The sequence below is a fragment of the Dunckerocampus dactyliophorus genome, chromosome 13, assembly GCF_027744805.1.
Source record: "Dunckerocampus dactyliophorus isolate RoL2022-P2 chromosome 13, RoL_Ddac_1.1, whole genome shotgun sequence".
NCBI lineage: Eukaryota > Metazoa > Chordata > Actinopteri > Syngnathiformes > Syngnathidae > Dunckerocampus > Dunckerocampus dactyliophorus.
The window spans coordinates 17,407,574-17,427,215 of NC_072831.1; the positions used below are offsets into that span (position 1 = coordinate 17,407,574).

A 19,642-nucleotide genomic window follows, 5' to 3' on the forward strand; every position below is an offset into this window, starting at 1 on the left:
AAGAAGATTCTCAGAGATCCATGATGAAGTCATAAACCTTAAGGAGGAAAATATAGCACTATACAAGGATACCAAGGCCTTACGAGACAATATCAAGGTACTACAATATCTGATGATAATACTGCCTTGCGGAGGTTGTTGTCAGAATGTCAAGTTGTAAGCTTCTGTACCTCCTCTCTGTAAGCTGCTTCGTCTCCCTTTGAGATCAGCCCAACCACTGCTGTGTTGTCAGCAAATCTGACAATGATGTTGCTTTTGTGGACTGGGCTGCAGTCATAGTACAGTACAGGAGGGGGCTTAGCACGCAGCCCTGTGGTGAGCCAGTGCTTACAGTGCGGGTGGAGGCAAGATGGGGGCCAGGTTTTACAGTCTGGGGTCAGAAAGTCCTTGATCCAGGTGCATTGTATTGAAGGCCAAGCTATAGTCCACAAAGAGCATCCTGGTGTAGCTCTGCTGTTGTTCCAGGTGACTCAGCACAGTGTGCAGGGCTATAGTGATGGCGTCCTCTGTCAATCTGTTCGCCCAGTATGCAAACTGGTGGGAATCGAGTGTGGGAGGAAGACAGTCTCTGATGTGTTTGAAAACCAGCCTCTCAAATCACTTCATGATAACAGGCGTGAGGGCAACAGGGCAGTAGTCATTAAGGCTGGTTATGGGTGTCTTTTTGGGTATCGGGATGACTGTGGAGGATTTCACGCAGGTGGGGATGACTGCTTGTGCCAGGGAGAGGTTGCATGCTCTGAGCACCTTGCCTGGTACTCCGTCTGGGCCAGCAGCCTTCCTGGGGTTCACAGCCAGGAGCACACGCCTCACATCATGCTCCTTAACAGTGAGTGGGGGGTTGACGGAAGGGGGTAGGGGCAGGGCTGTAGCAGATGAGTGTCCCTGTGATGGTTCAAAACGAGCAAAGAAGCTGTTGAGCTCCTCTGCCAGAGACTAGCTCAGGTCTCCTGGTGTCACGTCGCAGCCTCTGAAGTTGGTGATGTTCTTTAGACCCTGCCACACCTCCTGGGATCTATTGCTGGCGAGATGGGACTCTTTCCTCCTCTTATAGTCCGCTTTGGCTTTTTTAATTCCTTTTTTCAGCTGCGCGCCAGCCATGCTGTAAAGTGCTCTGTCACCTGACCTGAAGGCAGTGTCTCAGGCATTGAGGAGTGAGCGGACTTGGCTGGTCATCCAGGGTTTCTGGTGAGGGAAAACCCGGATGCTTTTGTCTACAGACACAGCTTCCTGTGTGTTTTTCCGGGTCCTGGTGTTCAAATAGGTCCCAGTCTGTATGTTGGAAGCAGTCCTAAAGTTCACTGAGTGCAGTCTCAGGCCAAGTTGTTACAATCTTGGTGGTGGGCCTGCATCTGTGTCTCAGGGGGGTGTATGCAGGGATGGGCAGCAGGGTGAGATGATCTGACTCGCCTAGGTGGGGGAGAGGTGTGGTTCTGTAGCCATGCTTGATGTTGGTGTACACATGATCCAAGGTCTTGTCTCCTCTTGTTCGGCATTTGACATGCTGGTGGAACTTAAGGAGTACAGACTTTAAATTTGTCTTGTTAAAGTCTCCAGCAATGATGTGAACACCATCGGGGTGGGCCCGTTGCTGTTCATTTACGACGGAGAGAGGCAGGAGAGAGAGTGCCATGCTAGCATTAGCATCCGGTGGAATGTAAAAAGCGGTGACAATAACTACAGTTTGCTCTCTCGGGAGAAAAAAAGGCTGACATTTAAGAGACATGTACTCAATGTCAGGTGAACAGTGTCTCTCTACAATCACGTTGTTGTTGCACCAGTCATCATGCACATAGATACAGAGCCCCCCACTTCTGCTTTTACCGGAGTCCTCAGTCCGATCCCAGCGGTGCAGAGAGCAGCCTGCTAGCAGCACGCTAGCATTGGGAATCATCGGGGAAAAGCCAGGTCTCAGTAATAATGAGGACGCAGCAGGCTCGAACAAAGCGATTTCCCACAAGTTGTAATTCCAGATCATCCATTTTGTAGGTGATGGATGTGGCATTGGTGAGGTACAAGCTCGGAAGAGGTGGCTTGTGTGGATTGTTGAAGCTGCTGCGTCTGAACACGCCGCCATCTTGGTATGTGGTATCATGTAAGTTGTAAGTGTTGACAAAAACGTCCAAATGGTGACCTATGCCTTTTTTGCATGTGCTTGGGACAATGTTCATCCCCTGAGCAGTTCCTACAACACTGGCAAGAAACCGTTGTCTTCTTCATGTATACTGTGGTGGTGTAATGGTACACACTGTGTCCAACACTTAGCCATTGGAGATGCCCAGTGCCTGTGCCAGAACCAGACTAATAGGTGGGTTGTGTCAGGAAGGGCATCTGGTGTAAAAACTGTGCCATCGCCTTCCCGTTTCGATAGTTTTACGTAAACTTCCCATCTTTCATCACAAAAAAAATCCTCTCCGATACTGCAGGCGACAATGGCGATGGGTATCTACATTGGCATTGCATTGACAGTGGGCAGTCGGGCATTCCACTTTTCCCTCATTTTCCAGAAAATGTCTCTTATTTTAAAACGCAAATGTTGACAGGCAGGATTGACCTGCTATAGCGTCCCCTGATGGGAAAAGCTGAAAGACGAAAAACAAACCTGGACATTTGCTTTGTTGGTGTCCACCTGCAATAATGGTAATAATTATTGGCCTGCCAGTGAAACGTATCACTTCCTATTATTCATGCATATTATTTTTTGTCTTATATCTTTTTCTGATGCCACAAATACGGGAAAAACCGTGCGAAGAACCCCCACACGTTATGTCACTAGAAGGTTCTCCATGGTGGGTAGTGTGCTATTTATAGTGTAACATTCTGTGTAACCACGGTGACATAATTGACAAACAAAGTTGAAAACTGGCCACTTGATTAGGTTTTCTCAAGTGCATGCATCTCATCCACGATGCCTTGGTGTATGCCAGAGAACGAGGGTCTCTTTGTTCATATGCAAACTCAGTTTTAGCTCACTAAAATCCTACTTTCTGGAAGCCTCTTAATCAGGTGAAGTCTTTTTATGCATAAATGTGTTACTATCGTTTTGTATTCCCTTTTTATCATAAAAATCCCAACATTTGTTGTTGACTAGATTTGAAGAAGTGAGACTTTTCTGCTACGTCTGCTTGGCAGTAGTGATGGAAATTTCGGCTCTTTTTAGAGAGACGGTTCTTTTGGCCGGGCTTATTAAAAAGAGCCGCCTCTTTCGGCTCCCAAATAGCTCCTCACATTTTTGTTGTTGTCTTAAAGTCTTTTTTTTTTTTTTTACCAAATAATGTGTATTGTGTAAAACGAATTACTAATGTAAAAATACATGATATGAATTGTTTTATTTAAATGGATGTACTTAAACCTCAATGAACAGCTACAAAAATATATTGTAATATAATGTTATATTATAAAATACAAAAGCAAACATATAAGCAAATACAAAAGACCCATCTCAATAGACAAATTAGGTCGGCTCTAAGAGCAACAGAGCATGTTTAACCCCGCCCCTCCCGCTGCCCGGTTTGGACACAGAGACGATGCCACACATCTTGACCAATGACATTCGCCTTTAACAGACAAAAACACTGATGAAAAAACTAATCTCTTGTCATTCATTTCCTGCTCATTCCTCCTGATTTCCTGCCATCACTAATTGGCGGTGACATGAGGCCAGGCGATGATGAAAAATCCAAAAACAAATAATAGCACTAGCCCGCAGAAAATCAAATGCATTCAATATATTTTTATGCTTTGCTGAATGAATGAATGAATTTGACTGCCGAGATGGAGGATGATATACCCAAACTCACCAGGAGGTGATCAGACTTTTACAACAAAGTATCTCTTCCTAGAAAAGGAAAGGTTGTGTATATTTCATATACAAATAAAAGGTAATAATGCAATTTTTTTTTCAATATAAAAAAAATCTGTTAAGAAGTATCAGAAAACATTTTGAAAACATTTTTTTAACCAAAGTGAATGATCTTTTTTTGGTTATCGTCTTAATGAGCAACCTGTATTAATATAACAACTCCAAAGCAGCCATGAGCCTCACAGCACGTCACTCTGATTGGATACCGTGGCTTGCGGTTTTGGATGACCTGGATGACCTGCAAACGTGTATTCATTTGGATAACACCGTGTATTGTAGCGCAGTCGGTATTCGTGCACCCCTTGCTCTGACATCTCTCCTTGCATGTCTGCATGTGTGTGGCCCGGTTGCTGTGTGCAACGCAATATATACAGAATACTGTTTATGCCCAGAATGAGCATAACAAACCAGTATCATTTAAAAAAGAATAATTGAAAGTAGTTTATTATGTGGAGACTCTGTATACGGAATTATGCCATTATTTAAAGCTTGATAACATTATTTTAATCACATTCATAGGGATCGCTCGCCTTCAAACTTTGAGTAGTGTCAGAGCTCAAACCATAAAGGTCAAGTGGGTGCATAACAATACATGCAGACTTCTAAAATCTCTTTTAGTGTCTTTAATATTGACTTGCAATGAAAATGTACATCAAGACTTTATGGAGTTATGCAAATTATTTGCAATTTAGATACATTCATTGTAGAGTAGCACATATAAACAACCATGCATTGACTTGAAGAAATATCCCCCCAAAAAATATGCAACTCTTCATAACAGCTACTGATCATTTGTGGCTGAGCTCAAGAACACGTTTCGTTCTCTGCGCAGCCACAAAGCTTAAAATAAGCACTTAGCAGTGCATATCGTAATGGAAAGAAACCCAATAAGACCTGCCTCCTGTCTCTTATCTCTGTGGTGGGGAGGACATGGTGATACTTTGGGTTGGTAAAGAAGAGGTGTCAAAATGCTGATGTGCGACATGAGTGAAACTCATGAATGTGGGAATGTGACAAAACATTTTGTGTAATTTATCAGCAAGGAATTGCCACTCAAAATGATTTTACATCATCATCTAGCTAGCGCCTCCATTTTAAGTTCAACCAGACGAAGAGTAGATGTACTCACTGGTCGCAGCATTAGGAATATAGTGTCTGGTACATCCCTTGCATTGTGCAAGTGTACCTTGTGAACTGGTATAATGTAATGGTGCGTCTGTGTTAGCTTTTGCATGCTGGTGAGTACTCCCTATGGATGACACGCCGTTGTGCATTTTGCAAATAGCTTGCAGCCATGCTTGCCTTTGTTGACACAGTGCAGACCTCCCAAAGAGTAAATATGGACTCAACATTTGGAGGGATCAAATGGAACATTCATCAGAGGAAAAAAGTTTTAACAAAGTGAGAAACGTCTGGAGTTGATGTTCATCTTGGTGAGGCCCAGGTGTTTCAGTGGGGTGGACAGAGCGAAAGTGGCCTTCATGGGGATGTCACACAACAGATCGGACTCCTCGTCACACTCCTCCAGCTCATATGTTGCATTGTCCAGCATCTCTTTGTGGCGCTCACACACCTGCTCCACTTTCAGCTTGTGGATCTCCCCACGCAGGCGGATCAGCTGACGGGCCAGATGGTTGTCCTGAACTTGCATTTCCCTCTTAAGGAGAGAGAAACGGTGAAATGTGAGCAGTTACAGTATCAGTTTTCACCAAAGTATGTAGGGAATCAAGGTTTCAGGCTGAGAGAAAACGCTTGAGTGTAGATGGACAACATGAAATCAGTCATGCAATTTAAATTAAGCAATTAAATACAACAGAAGACTGGCAGCTTTTTAATAACAGAAGGGTCCAGTAAGAGGCATGTTCGCCACACAGTCAGGAGATCAGGAAGATCTCGGTTTAAATTGCCATTGGGCATCCTTGTGTGGAATTAGCATGTTTGTGGGTCGTGCATGCATGGGTTTTTACTACGGGTACTCCAGTTTTCCACAACATTCCAAAAACATGCATGTTAGGTTAACTGGCGACTCCATAGGTATGAAGGATTGTCTATATGTGCCCTGCAATTGACTGGCGACCAGTCCAGAGTGTGCTGAAGACAGGTGAGATAGGCTCCCGACCATACCCCCCCGACCCTAGTGAAGATAAGTGGCATAGAAAACAGATGGATGGAGGTTCAGTAAGCAAGTAGAAAGAATCCACTGATGACTTTTGCTCAACCAGGTTATTAAGTTGTTGACACTTATGAGACACTTCATTAGGTACATCTGCACAATCTAATAAGATCCAGTGGATCCAAAATTCTGTCTTTCAGGATAAGAATAAAGATCACAATACTTTATTGATTTCCAGGGAAAAGTAAAGCACGTGTACAAATAAAATACAAATACAGAAATGATCAAGAATCAAACATCAAACAAAGAACAGCTAAATTAGTGTAATCTGAAACATGCATAACGCGCAACGGAAGCTGTTATCAAGTAGTAGAAGCCGTGCAAAATGGTTCCTGTAAAGTACTTTACTTAAAATGTACTTTAAAACAAGCATTCTTAAAAAAAAAAAAAAAAAGCTCTCAAAATGACCGATTGAAGTCATTCACCACTGCCAACCATTGCTAAAAGAGATTCTCTACTGGATTTTGTTGCATTTTGCACTACTAACTAGTATGGGCTGATCCAATTGCATCGACCCCAAGTATGGTATCAGTATCGCAGTATTGTGGATACATACTAACATGATAAGTTTGACATTTTTCAGTCTTCCTCTGTTAAATTTATTAGACCACCCTTGTTTCTTCAGTTTCTTGTTTATTTTAATGTCTCATACAACTTAAAGTATTTTTGTTTGGACAAATATAACAATGACAACAAAAATAGTATAGATATAATAAATAGTTATAATAAAGAGTTATATTTTTGGCAGTGCAATGTTATAGCTATCCATGTAGGAACTTAAGTGATTTTGGGTATTATCAAGAAAACCATGGAAGTTACTAGATATCAGCTCTTAAATTAAACTCTTATGAGTTATATTTGTTATCATCATTATATTTGTCCAAACAAATGTACCTTTTGTTGTACCAGGCATTAAAATGGATCAATAAACTGAAGAAACAAGGGTGGTCTAATCATTTTTTCCATGACTGTATATATAAAAATATATATAATTTTTTTTTTTAAACACACACACACACACATGCATTTTTTGACTAACTCAGGGAAAACACGATTAGACAGAGGAGGGCTTTGAAGGAAAAGAGCCAAAAGATTTGAAAGACGTTTCTATTGTATGTAATAATAAAGGGAAATATTTTAATTGCCTAAAATATGTGTCCTGTGTTTTATTCTGATTATAATCAGGAGAAGAAAAATTAAAGGCAAAATCACAAAAGTATCAAAAAGACCTGTATTTATTTGATAGAGGATCAATATCAAAATGACCCACCCCTAATACCAAGCTCGACTAACTAAAGTTCTGTCGCACTCACCAACTCTTTCCTGAGGAACTGCAAGGCGTCATCAAGAGTGTCAAAACCGCAGATGTTTGGCACCACTTGTGGATTGTCGTGTTTTAACGCAGCTTGGATGTCAGACTTTGGTGGGTGTTTGCCCTTCCACGGTCCACTCTGGAGGCGCTCCTGCCACTCCAGATAGGATGGCCTGCGAGTCTCTAACTTCAGCTTCTCTGTCAGTGCCTTCACTTTGTCCAGACCTCCTGTGTCTCCCTCGCCTCCCGAATGTTGTAAATCCATATGAGCGGAGATGATCTCAATGTGAAATTGTCGCTTGGGTGTCTTGTCTTTTTTAGCGCCACAGGTCCGAACCTACTTTTTTTTATAGGCGGTTAGAAGCAATGACCGCCCATCCCACTTGGGATGGATGATCCTGCGTGTGGAAGTGTAACAAACAGCAAATACATATTATCACTCCACCATAAACTGTTCAGTTTGATTGGCTATTCTTTTTTTTACGTTATAGACTACATTTCTTTCAGTTCACATGCTTTGTGACGTTCCACTGTGTTTTCTTTCATCAGTTGCTAGAATGAATCAACACATAAAATGGATACGTATAAAGTCTTTGGTTAAAAAAGCAACCATGTTGTTGAACTGTGGAAGTAAAAGATACACTCAACCTTCGATACTTTTTCAACTTCATTTGACCATGCAGCCATCTGGTGGCTATTTGTTGCATTACACCTTGTCCTCACATGATTGGGTCCGTAACTTAGTTTGATTTGCATGCGCGTGAAAGAGAAATACACAAGCACATCTCAGTCAATTAGAATATCTCTGAAGTCCATGTATTTGAGCAGTTCAGTTCAAAAAGTGAAACTTTTCATATTCTATGGAGTCACTAATGGAATGGATGGGGGGTAGGATGAAATAAGCTTTGCTTCTTCGTACTCCTTTTGAACATGTGGAACTGTGAAATGATGATTCATGAGATGTATTCCATTGTAAACTTCATGCATGTTCCAATAAAATTAAACCAAACCAAACCAAACCACACAGAGTGAAGTATTTCAAGAATGTATTTTTAAAATAATGTTGATGATTATAGCTTAGCATGATTACAGCTAATAAAAAAGCCAAGTTGAGTATCTCATAAAACCAGAAAAAAATATTTCAGTATTGTAAACTATCCATCCATCCGTTTTCTATGCCGCTTATCCTCGCTAGGGTCGCGGGTAGGCTGGAGCCTACCCCAGCTGATTTCGAGCAAAAGGCGGGGTACACCCTGGACTGGTGGCCAGCCAGTCGCAGGGCACATGTAGACAAACAACCATTCACACTCACACTTATGGACTATTTACAGTCGGAATTTAACTCCTGAAATCAATTAACTTTTGCACAATATTCTAATTGATTGTGATGCTCCTGTACAGTAGATACTTTAGGTACAGTTGATACTGTATGTGTTTACAATAATACCAGTACTTATGCATTCATAAAAATAACTAAATAAGTGGTCATGGTTTAGTTCATTTTGAACATGCTTAACAAAATGACAATGAGGAGCATAATATGGTTACACTTGCGCAAGACAAGTAACTCATTTCTAACAAGATATTCAAAACAAGATTTTTTTTTTAAAGCCAACATCTGAAAACCAGGTCAATCTCTGTAGACAAGAGAACAAGATAGAAAGAAAGAGAAAGAAGATGTGAACTTGACAATTGTTGCCACATGAGTCATGCAACGGCTTGCAACAGTATTAAGAACATGTAATGCATGTTAGGGCCTATGCTCAGGGGGTGGGGGGAGGCAGCCACTTCTTTTCATGCAGCTGAAGCAGGGCCAGTAGAAGGAAGAAGAGGAGGAGTAACAGTGAAAGAGTTTGCTTTCATTTTCAGCCAGGCGAGGAAGTGATTGCAAGTCAGAGCATTGTATTTGCACCCAAAGCTTGCCTGTGCTTGATTTGGGTTGAATGGAGTTTTCTGAGCATATCAAGACTGCCAATGTAGAGGATGTTGTGCTCCAGCAGCCGCTGCACCCACCGAGCAGGGGCACCCTGTGCATCACCGGCCACCACCTGCTCTTCTCGGACCGGGAGGAGGAAAGCTCTCGGCAAGTTCTGGTGCTTCTCAGAAACATTGATGCTATTGAGAAAAGGTGAGGACATTTGAGTGAGTATGTAAGCAAACCGTACATTTAATAGATAAGGATGACATACAGTACATCCCTCAGCATGGTAGAGCATAATCTACTTACGTCAGTGCGTACTCATTCTCATGTACACTTAAGCTGACACAACTGTCTGATATCTAATGACACCTCAAATGTCTTTTAAGCAGTGTGGAAAACCTTTTGAGCTACTTCGGCCTCTTTTCTAACACAGGCCGCGGCGAAAGGTTGGAGGATCATTTGTGTTGCAATGTGTCAGCAAAGTGTTGCACCTATACAGCCCACAGGAAATTTGTTGTTGTTGCTGTTCTTCCTCACTGTTGTGTGTGTGGCTTGCTACTACTAACAGCTTTTCATGTCCTCTGCAGCTAAAAAACGTACAGTTTTGACACCAAAAAGGAAGTTCCATTTAACAACGTTGTGCAAGCCCAATTTTCTGCACTGCCACGGCCAAAACAGGGGGCATCTAAAAAGGGGGAGGTGGTATTGTTGCTATTGTTTGCTGTGTGTTTTAGGGTTTCTGGATCTTCAGGGACCATCATCATCAAGTGTAAAGATCTGTGTGTACTCCAGCTTGACATCCCAGGCATGGAGCAGTGTCTCAACATTGCACAGTCTATTGAGGTACAATACATCACTGGCATTGAACTACCATCCGAGCAGCTTTAAATCTGTTTCACAAATTTCATTTCTGCTTTCTCCAGACCCTGTCCTGTTTGGACCGTGTGGTGGAGATGTACCCTTTCTTTTACAGACCATCCAATGCCATCCCCTGGGACCAGTGGGGCCTCTCAAACCCTGAGAAGCATTACATGGAAACGGAGGAGCTTGTAAGATAGAAAAAACACAACACAACTTCTTTCTATCTCAGTGCCCACAATCACATGACAGGAAAGTGCCAGGGAAATTGGGGGTTGTGGTGGGTCAAGATTCAGGACATCCCTTGTTCCAAAGATTACAGTTGCACAGTACAATCCTGAGAGCGCTAAAAATCAACATCACAATGTGCTGCGCATCACAATTCCTTCTAAATCCACAAACATGTGAGTGTTGGCATCCAATGCAAGCATTGTGTCTTACTTCATGTACATACTACACATGTACAGCTTATTTCCTCTCTTCTGCTATACAACAATAGCATCCTGGCTCTCATTCAAGCATGTTAAAGTTGCTCTCTGCCTTGGTTGGGTACTGCATGGGGGGCGCTAACGTTCGAATGATAAACCCGCCTGCCCACGAGACACTATGATGCTTTTATGTGTTGTACAGTAGTTAACTTCTTATTACATTAATCTTTCCCTTTTAGCTTTTGTCCAGTGTTGTTTTTTAACATTTCTTTTGCTTTTTCTTTGGCTTATTTGACATCACAGAATAGGTGAGATGTCTCACAATGTATTTATTGGCATTTTACAGTGTATAACTTCTTTTTACACTTATCTGACAAAGACGAGAGGCGGGGTACACCCTGGACTGGTCGCCAGCCAATCGCATACAAGTGTTTCAAGTTTAGTCTTTCCCTAAGGTCATATTTCTCCTCTCTTCTAGAGAAGTATTGTATAACATGTTTGGGTAGCAGGTTATTGTTAACTTTATGCATTATTTTAAAAAAAATTACTAAATAGGCAAATGTCAATATTTGTGATTTTAAAAACAAGGGATTTGTATGTTATCTATACGCGGCAATATGAATTATCCTCACTGATCTTTTTTTCCAGTACACTTAGCGAGTGAAGATTGCATTTACAGTTATTACCTCATAAGTCCACACAATAAGTTAGATATGGTAACACCAGACAACAGTAAAGAGCAATGGGTGAGAATGCTGAGAAATTCAGTCGCTAAGTAGAAATGCCACTGTAACTCTTTTAGTCCGCTTTTGCCATGCAAGTGTTGTTGTACGAAAGTACAATGGTGAACCTCACATCCGGACATTGAGTTGACAGATTGGGCTTTTACCTCAATGCCTTGTGCTCTCGAATCTCATGCAGTGGACTATGGAACACACGGGTTTCACAAGCAGTGGCGGAGCCAGAAATTTTTCATTGGTGTGGCCGACGTGAGACCATTACTCACATAGGGGTAGCAGTAAGTTGATACATGAATTGTCTAGATGGCCAGTGGGGTGGCCGGCGAGTGACTGGTAGCTCTGCCACTGTTGTGTGCTGCAGTGAAATGCGTCCAAGCGGAAACGGCGGCTAGGCTGAACTAATGTTCTGCACCACAGAGCAGACCAAGGGTGGTCACGGCCACCCCTGGCCACCCTGTAGCTCAGCCATTGTTCACAAGGAACCATATTTGTTAACGTGGATGTTCAAAATGTACCATGATTTCTCCCACCCAATCACCAAAGAAAGACGGTGAAGATAATGATAATTGTTACGTAATGTAATGTCAGAAATAGAATGATGACTAGAAACTAAATGAAAAGGTTAGAAAAGCAATAGTTCATATGTCTCACGACATATCATTGAGGCTGAAGCCTAGAGGCTGTACGTAGTGATAGGATGACATCACAGCAAACTGACTGGGTGCTTTGTAATGTCACTGTGCTGTATTTGTAAACAGTTGCCATTTCTCTTTGCTATTTGACATTATATGCTTTGATGGCACCCATTCCCCTGTTCGCAGCATGAGAGGTGGAGACTGAGCACTGTGAACCGAGAATACTCAGTATGTCCATCTTACCCTCCAGCTGTCATTGTGCCCAAGGCAATCAACGATGACGCACTGAAAAAGGTGGCCAAATTCAGGCAGGGTGGACGCTTCCCTGTCCTCTGCTACTACCACAGGAAGAATGGCATGGTGGGGCCTTGGTGTCCTCCCTCAATTCTCTTCACTCTTTAGCTTTATTGTGTTTGAATGAAAACAAAAACGTCTTCTCAGGTAATCTTACGCAGCGGTCAGCCACTGATGGGAGCGAACCGGAAGCGTTGCATGGAAGATGAGCTGCTCCTGCGGGCTGTGATTGAAGGCTCGGACAAAGGTTACATTATTGACACACGCTCAGCTCAGCAGGCACAGCAGGCCCGGATGATGGGTGGCGGGTTTGAGTCCAAATCATGTTACAGCAGCTGGAAGAGACTGCACAGACAAATGGAAAGGTGTGTATAGGAAAAGCCAGACGCCAAAGCCTATCTTCACGGTGTCATGATACAGAACCTTCCCTGAACCATCTGAATATGCACATGTAGACAGTAATGACTAATTGTGTTTGTATAGGGGGAAAACACTCCAAGAGAGTCTAATCAGGCTGGTGGAGGCCTGTGCTGACATGTCCCATAATATGGACCGCTGGCTCAGTAAGCTAGAAAATTCCAAGTGGTTGTCTCATGTCCAGACTGCTCTGTCAACTGCTGGCCTGCTGGCAGAGTGTGTGGAGAGGTAGGCATTTGTTCCATGCGGTGTTTACCACATGCATATACAGCACACGTGTATTTACACTAGTATAGTATGGCCTGCTGTTTTCTGTTTTTGTGTATTGCCCAGGGATGGTCACTCAGTTCTGGTTCACGGCTCTGACGGGATAGACTCCACTCTTCTTATCAGCACTCTTGCACAAATCATCATGGACCCAAGTTGTCGTACACTCGAGGGGTTCCTGGGTCTTCTGGAGAGGGAGTTTGTGCAGGTGCATGCAAGGATTGGTCAGAAATCATTCATTCATGTTCTGTACTACTTGTTCTGTTCAGGGTCAGGGTAGATCCTGAAGTCTATCCCGCTAGCTTTATTCAATGGGAATTGATCTGACAATGTGTGATATATTGTGCGCTACACTACAAATGCACTGGTTAGGAATGATACTTTTCTGTCTGCATGTTTGTAAAACCATTAAAGATTACCTCCCTGTGATCGTCCACAGGCAGAAAATACATGGATTCAACAATCCTGATCCAGATTTTAAGACCAGTTGAAAAATTGCAAGAATTTATATTTGCACTGTTGGATCTTAAGAAACTTAAGTAATTTATTGCAAACAACCATTCAACTGAAATAGGCTGTTCATCAGTTGATCAAAAGTTTAAGACCATTGTTAAAAAAACAAACAAACCCTGAAGCCCCCATAAAAGCAGATTTTCAAAAAAGGACTCAGTAATGAGTAGCTGCACCATTCTTGTTAATCACCTAAAACGGTTTGGGTATGCTTGATGCCAGTGTTTCCAGGAGGCTACTGGGAATGTTGCCCCAGGTGGTTGGCTTCACAGAGGGCATCCACTGTCTGGAAATGATGTCCATTTTTGTAAACATGTCCATCCCCAAATGTTCTCAGTGGGCTTTATTATTAGGGGAACACACAGGATGGTCCAAAAGAGTGAGGCTATTCCTCTGGAAGAAGTCCTTTGTCGGGCAGTCATTACCACACAGACGAGTACCTTCAGTCATGAGGGAAACTCCCTGCAACATCTCCACATAGCCAGTCTGACGCCCTGCACATCCCGAAGCTCCATTGTTCCACTGAAGAAAAAAGCACCCAAGATTATGATGGCGCCCCCTCCTCTGTACCATGTGGAGAACATCTCAGGTGGGATCTCCTCGCCATGCCAGTAACATTGGAAGCCATCAGGACCATCAAGGTTACATTTTTTGTCATCAGATAATAAAACTTTCTTCCACCTTTCAATGTCCCATGTTTGGTGCTCTTGTGCAAATTCGAAACGGGTGATTTTGTGGCCGTGAAGGAGATGAGGCCTTTTTTGTCCTTAAAAACGTTCTTTTGCAAATGCCGTCTGACGGTTATTGGACTGCACTTGGTACCAGTAACAACCTTCATTTGGGCCGAGGATCATCCAGTGTCTTGACGGACAGCCAATTGGATCCTCTGAAATTATTTTGGGTCTGCCACTGGACTTTTTTGTTCCATAACCCTCAAGATCTTTTAAGGAGTTTAAAATGACTCTCTTACTACGGCCAAACTCAGCAGCAATGGCACGCTGTGGAGGCCTTGGTTATGCAGCTCAACAATCCGACCACGTTCAAAGAGAGAAAGCTTTTTTGCCTTTGCCATCAAGATATCGTGACAGGGTGAATACCTGACAGAAAATGACACTGAAGCCACATTCAAGATTTTGGCTTTTAAAGGCTGTGGTTTAAACATTTTGATCAGCTGATGAGCAGACTATTTCATTTTAATGGTTGTTTGCAATAAATTTACATTTTTTTGTCTCACTCCCATTTCTTCTTTTTGCATTTTGAAGCTCTATTTGCTCTAAATGTAGGTTCTTACAATCTTTCAGCTGGTCTTAAAATTTTGATCAGGAGTGTTTAATATTATGCAGTCATGCCCTGTTTATCGCAGTTAATTGGTTCCAGACTGTGATAAGTGAATGTCCGCAAAGTACATTTCAATATTAATAAACGGAATATTTTTGTAGGTAGAGCATGGAAAACATGTTTATGACTTTTTAAATACGAGTTTTAACATTATCAGAGCCCTGTAGATATGAAATAACAACCCAATAATCACTTTTACACTACTATTATTCTTTGTTTACATCACATTGCGCAGGCTACGGGATCGCTGCAGGGACATAACAGACAGCCGCCACTAGCATAGCAAGCTACCGAACTAACTAGTTTGCCTCTCCAATTTACTTATTCTAAACTTAAGGTTTTTCAAACGGAGTAGGGAAGAAGACAAAGCCAAAAACCTACCACTTCCACACAGAATCAGAGGAGAACCTTTTTTTCCACTCGATCTCAGCCATGGCATATCCGTCTCAGCTATGGCATACCGACTCGCCTCTGCTGGCTCAGTAACCAGTCTCCGTGCAGTGTGAAAGGTAAATGTTATCTAACATCATGTCTCATATGTGACCAGAATACTCCATATAAGTTGTCTTTCAATATTTTTTGTACTAATAATAGGCCAAGAAACAGCAATCTTTTTTTTTTTTTTAAACGCGATATAGCGAGGGAGCGATATTCTAACCGTGATATAGCGAGGGACGACTGTCGTGTTGTATGCGAGCAGCAGGTGCATAGGTAATTGAGTTTGCAATTTATGTGTTTTCCCTTTGCTCGTGTGAATTCTTTGTGGGTATTCCAAGTGTATGTTAATAAGGTTAACTAAAGACATACAGCAGGTGTCCACGTGACTGGCTGTCTTTGCATATGCGACCCTGCAAAAGATAATGGTTAGAGATGAATTGATATATATATATTGTATGTACAGTATATTTTGTATATGAATATATACTGTATGTATTCCCTGCAGGCAGGGCACCCATTCCAGCGGCGATGTGCTCACTCAGCCTTTTCCCACGCTCGTCTCCAACAAGAGTCCCCAGTATTCCTTCTGCTGTTGGACTGTGTGTGGCAGCTATGGCGCCAGTTTCCCCTTGCACTCGGCTTTTCTGAGGCGCTGCTACTGAGGCTGGTGACTGAAGCTTATGCCTCGAATTACGGCACATTCCTCTGTAACAGTGATATGGAACGGTCAGTCATGCCTCGATTCTTGACTTGATGGGAATGTTCTATGTTCTACTTTTAAAAAATTGCAATGGGATGTTCTAAAAAAAATCCCGTAAAATCCAGACTATTGAGCGCACCTTAATATAAGATGCACCCACCAAATTTAAAGTGAAAAAAAATTGTGTACATATATATATAGGCTACACTTGTCTATAAGCCGCAGGTGTCCACATTGTAACATGGGATATTTACACAGAAAGACACACTTTAAACATTGCTTTTGGACCTCCTAGCATCACTCATTAGCTCCACAGCTGCCGTGGTCCAGGCAGAAGTTGTAGTAATTCTACACTTGATCAAACTTACTTAAGATTTGTCAGATCAAAACACGATTGCTGCATAAGACTTCAGAACATGTGATATTAGCTTCCATTGCGGAAATGCACTACTTTCTGTTTCGCTATTCAAAGCATAATGTCAACTATAGTTCTTGTAGCCATAAATTAGCCGCCTCTTTGTTTAAGCCACAGGGTTCAAAGCATGTGAAAAAATGAGGGTATATGTATTTGTTTGTGTAAGTTAATTCTTCTGCATACAAAAGGTGAACATTTTGCAAATCATTCACCTCATAAGTGATTGTTTGCTGTGACAGCCTGAGCCCATCAGTCGAATCCACTTGAAATTTCTCACATTGTTCAAAGCGCTCTACAAAACACCCACTACAACTTTAGGGTGTTTTTGCTACACAAATTTAGGGCTCTGATAAGCACATATCTGTAATGTTTTAGCAAGATTGCATGTAGCATGTGTAATCCCATCAGGATGCCACAAGTGTCTTCATTTTTCACATGCTGTTCAGAATGAAACCTCACATCTAATTCTATCCCCTTTGTCTTGTCTGCTCAGCTGTGCTCTAGAAGTGAAGAACAAAACTCACTGTTTGTTTCGGGCGCTGTTGAAGCCAAGGGAGAGACAGCAGTACACCAACCCACTGTATGAGCACACCAAGTTGGCCATTTGGCCGTCAGTCCACCCACAGTCCTTACAGCTATGGAGAGGTGAGCTTCGGTTAGCACATTCATTTCTGGGTGTACTGACACTGGGCCATTTGTGCCGTGCCAGACTTGAGCCCAATTTCCCCTTCCTCTCCTGGCCCCCACTGACCTGCGCGGACACTGAGTATTCGTGCTTCGGCCCGTTTGCTTGTCCCATCAATTCTATTCTGCAGTATTATTGTAATTATTCCATTGCTCGGCTCTGTTGCGGGTGCGCATGTGGGTGTACATCGTCCCTTGTTTATTGTTGTTAAACGCCTTTCATACTTATAAACCAAATATTTTTGTAGTTAGAGCATATAAAACCTGTTTATGACCTCTTAAATATGTTTTTTTAATATTATTAGAGTCCTCTGGAAATGAAATAATTATTGTCACCCTCACACTCGCATTACCAACTATAGTCGACATAATATAAGACATGGCTATGACGTAATATAGACTCACACACACATACTACTAGCCTATGTTTTCTTTTATTTGATATGCTTACGCTTGTATAGTAATAATAATTACGTACTTGTACATAATTACACATACACACGGTTCTTACACACAACCGCTAACCTGTGAAAATACTGCAATTTGTTAGATGATGATGCTACTTTAGATACGCATCAGTGTTGTCAGGTCTGGAGAGAGAAACCAGCAGCTAGCTCTCTGAAAACAAGCCCAAAACAACAGGGAGCTTGAGAATTTGCAAACAACTTTACAAAAAAGAAACAAGCCCAAAGTCGCTTATAATAAGCGGACTTGGCAACACTGATATGCTGACCCAGGCCTTTGTCTTTGAATGGGTGAGTAAGTATGTCTTCTGAATTAGTTCATTTAGCCACTTATATGCTTGACATTGCTCAATTTAGACCAAACACATGTAAAATGTGGTTAAATATGTATTTTTTTTTACTAATAATTGGCCATAGTCAACCGTGTGACAGTGAGGAACCGCAATATGATCTTTTTATTAATATATTTGAAAAAAACGTGATACAGTGAAGCCATAAAAGTCAAAGTGTGAAGTGGCACGGGACGACGGTACATGCAATTGTGCCACGCCATGGTCTACCTATGCCAATTGGGAAGGGAAGTGTGCTGTGCTTGGCCACGGATCAGTGCATTCACACAAGCTCAAAGTGCCGGACATTAGGTGTAAAGTCGGCCCAAGCACGCTATGTTTGGCGTAGTCTATTATTGCTGCCAAATTTCAAAGTGTGATAGCGAAAGGTAAAATTATAAAAAATATTACATTTTGGTGCGTATCTGGATATTATTTATTTTCTCTTTTTATTGTGTGAGTCACGATAGAACCATTGCAACTTCCACCAATCAAAAATTCAATTTCCAATCAAAATGCGATTTTGTCCATCCATTGTAACATCTTACATCATTCATGCGAACCATGAAGTTGCCTGCTAACATCTGGTCAGACAAATGAACACAAATACAATTTTTTTTGTTCTTTCTTCTTAGTAGTTCAGCCCTGGTGGAGGTCAGCGCTTTTTATACTGGACATTACATCCTACATTTTTTAATTCTTCTATATCACCTTGAGTTTGTGTCTTTTTACAGGGTTTTTTCTGAGGTGGAATCAACAGACCCGTCATTTAGAAGAAGTCCAGGAGGAAATAAAGAACATGGTCATTGAGTGGGGGAAGATGGCACTCAGCTAATGACAGTTCATCACCCAAGACACATAATTTATGTATTTATAAGGAGGAATGATACAAATATACCCTGACTTTCAAATTTCGACTGCTACATTGGTCCTCATTAACATTGACTGTACAGTATTTTTGAGTGTAAATGTGTGAATCAATTCCCACTGACACTGAAATAAAAGCTTACTATTTTGTTCATAACTGCGTTGTTACATCTGGAGCCAGTTTTTTTCTGTGTGTCAAGCCACACTAAAATGAGTACACAATATACGTATTATATCACATCAGTGACAAGTTCTTATACGCATAAAAGTACAAAGATACACTTTTGTGAGTATAAAGCCATAGTCCCTATACATCATTTAACAACTAATCATGGATTTGGGATTTGGGGCTGATTGCTGTTTTGAGGTTGGCCAAGGGAGTAAATAACATTCACTAACACCAAAAGTTTAGCATTGTTAATAGAGCCACAAATTACTCTTGCCCACAATCAACAAGTAGTTTATGAACGTGAAAAAAATTGAATAGTAAAATCTGCTCTGGACCAGGGTGGTACAGTAGGGGCGGTATTCCGAGAGCTCAAGAAAGCCTTTGATATCGTAAATCATACGGTTCTTATTACAAAGTTCCAACATATTTTCTCTGATGCTGCTGTGAAATGGATTGCAACATATTGAGGTCATTGTTCTCAGGCTGTTTCTATTGACAACTGTCAACAGGTATTCCTCAGGCATCAATCTTGGGCCCATTACTATTTCATTAATGATTTGCCATCTGTCTGTCCTGACTATGAATGCATTATGTACGCAGACGATCCCGTTTTATTCTGACATGATAGCTCAAAAGACATCGTCGCAGACAAACTCACCGGAGTAATGAGTTGGGTTACAACACGGCTGCAGCAGTGCTGCTTGCAGTTAAATGTCTCGAAAACAGGCAGTCTGTTTGTTAGCAAAACCAGGTTCTGATGAGCCAGCAATATGTGTCGCTGGTGAACAACTATAGTTTTGTAAATCAATAGAAGTACCTTG

At 41.8% G+C, this 19,642-nt stretch overlaps 2 protein-coding genes across 6 annotated transcripts; one reads left to right on the forward strand and one right to left on the reverse strand.

Annotated features, from left to right (window-relative positions):
* Positions 1–4,099: 4,099 nt before the first annotated feature.
* Positions 4,100–7,808, reverse strand: fam167b (family with sequence similarity 167 member B). Its single transcript, XM_054797120.1, has 2 exons — positions 7,349–7,808; positions 4,100–5,519 (listed from the first exon to the last, which is right to left on the reverse strand). Exons 1-2 carry the CDS (start codon positions 7,610–7,612, stop codon positions 5,256–5,258), a joined length of 528 nt encoding a protein of 175 aa, XP_054653095.1. The 5' UTR covers positions 7,613–7,808; the 3' UTR covers positions 4,100–5,255.
* A 1,388-nt stretch (positions 7,809–9,196) lies between these two features.
* Positions 9,197–18,784, forward strand: zgc:154055 (uncharacterized protein LOC556036 homolog). Of its 5 annotated transcripts, none has more exons than XM_054797114.1 (11): positions 9,197–9,475; positions 9,658–9,714; positions 10,003–10,111; positions 10,192–10,317; positions 12,116–12,289; positions 12,371–12,588; positions 12,707–12,868; positions 12,974–13,115; positions 15,699–15,919; positions 16,802–16,953; positions 18,520–18,784. In XM_054797114.1, exons 1-11 carry the CDS (start codon positions 9,291–9,293, stop codon positions 18,618–18,620), a joined length of 1,647 nt encoding a protein of 548 aa, XP_054653089.1. In that variant the 5' UTR covers positions 9,197–9,290; the 3' UTR covers positions 18,621–18,784. The 5 variants fall into 5 exon arrangements, 4 of the variants coding, with proteins under 4 accessions (XP_054653089.1, XP_054653091.1, XP_054653090.1 ...); XM_054797116.1 differs by having other exon boundaries at positions 12,197–12,289; XR_008573498.1 differs by lacking the exon at positions 18,520–18,784 and having other exon boundaries at positions 12,974–13,131; positions 16,802–16,949.
* Positions 18,785–19,642: the final 858 nt, after the last annotated feature.

What these genes read in the sequence shown, in the direction of transcription:
- fam167b (XM_054797120.1), bottom strand. Translation starts at nt 7,612, where the DNA reads ATGGATTTACAACATTCGGGAGGCGAGGGAGACACAGGAGGTCTGGAC. An exon ending in AGTTCCTCAGGAAAGAGTTG is followed by an intron (nt 5,520 to 7,348) that starts GTGAGTGCGACA and finishes TCTCTCCTTAAG; the next exon opens with AGGGAAATGCAAGTTCAGGA.
- zgc:154055 (XM_054797114.1), top strand. Translation starts at nt 9,291, where the DNA reads ATGGAGTTTTCTGAGCATATCAAGACTGCCAATGTAGAGGATGTTGTG. An exon ending in ACATTGCACAGTCTATTGAG is followed by an intron (nt 10,112 to 10,191) that starts GTACAATACATC and finishes TGCTTTCTCCAG; the next exon opens with ACCCTGTCCTGTTTGGACCG. An exon ending in GTCCTTACAGCTATGGAGAG is followed by an intron (nt 16,954 to 18,519) that starts GTGAGCTTCGGT and finishes GTCTTTTTACAG; the next exon opens with GGTTTTTTCTGAGGTGGAAT.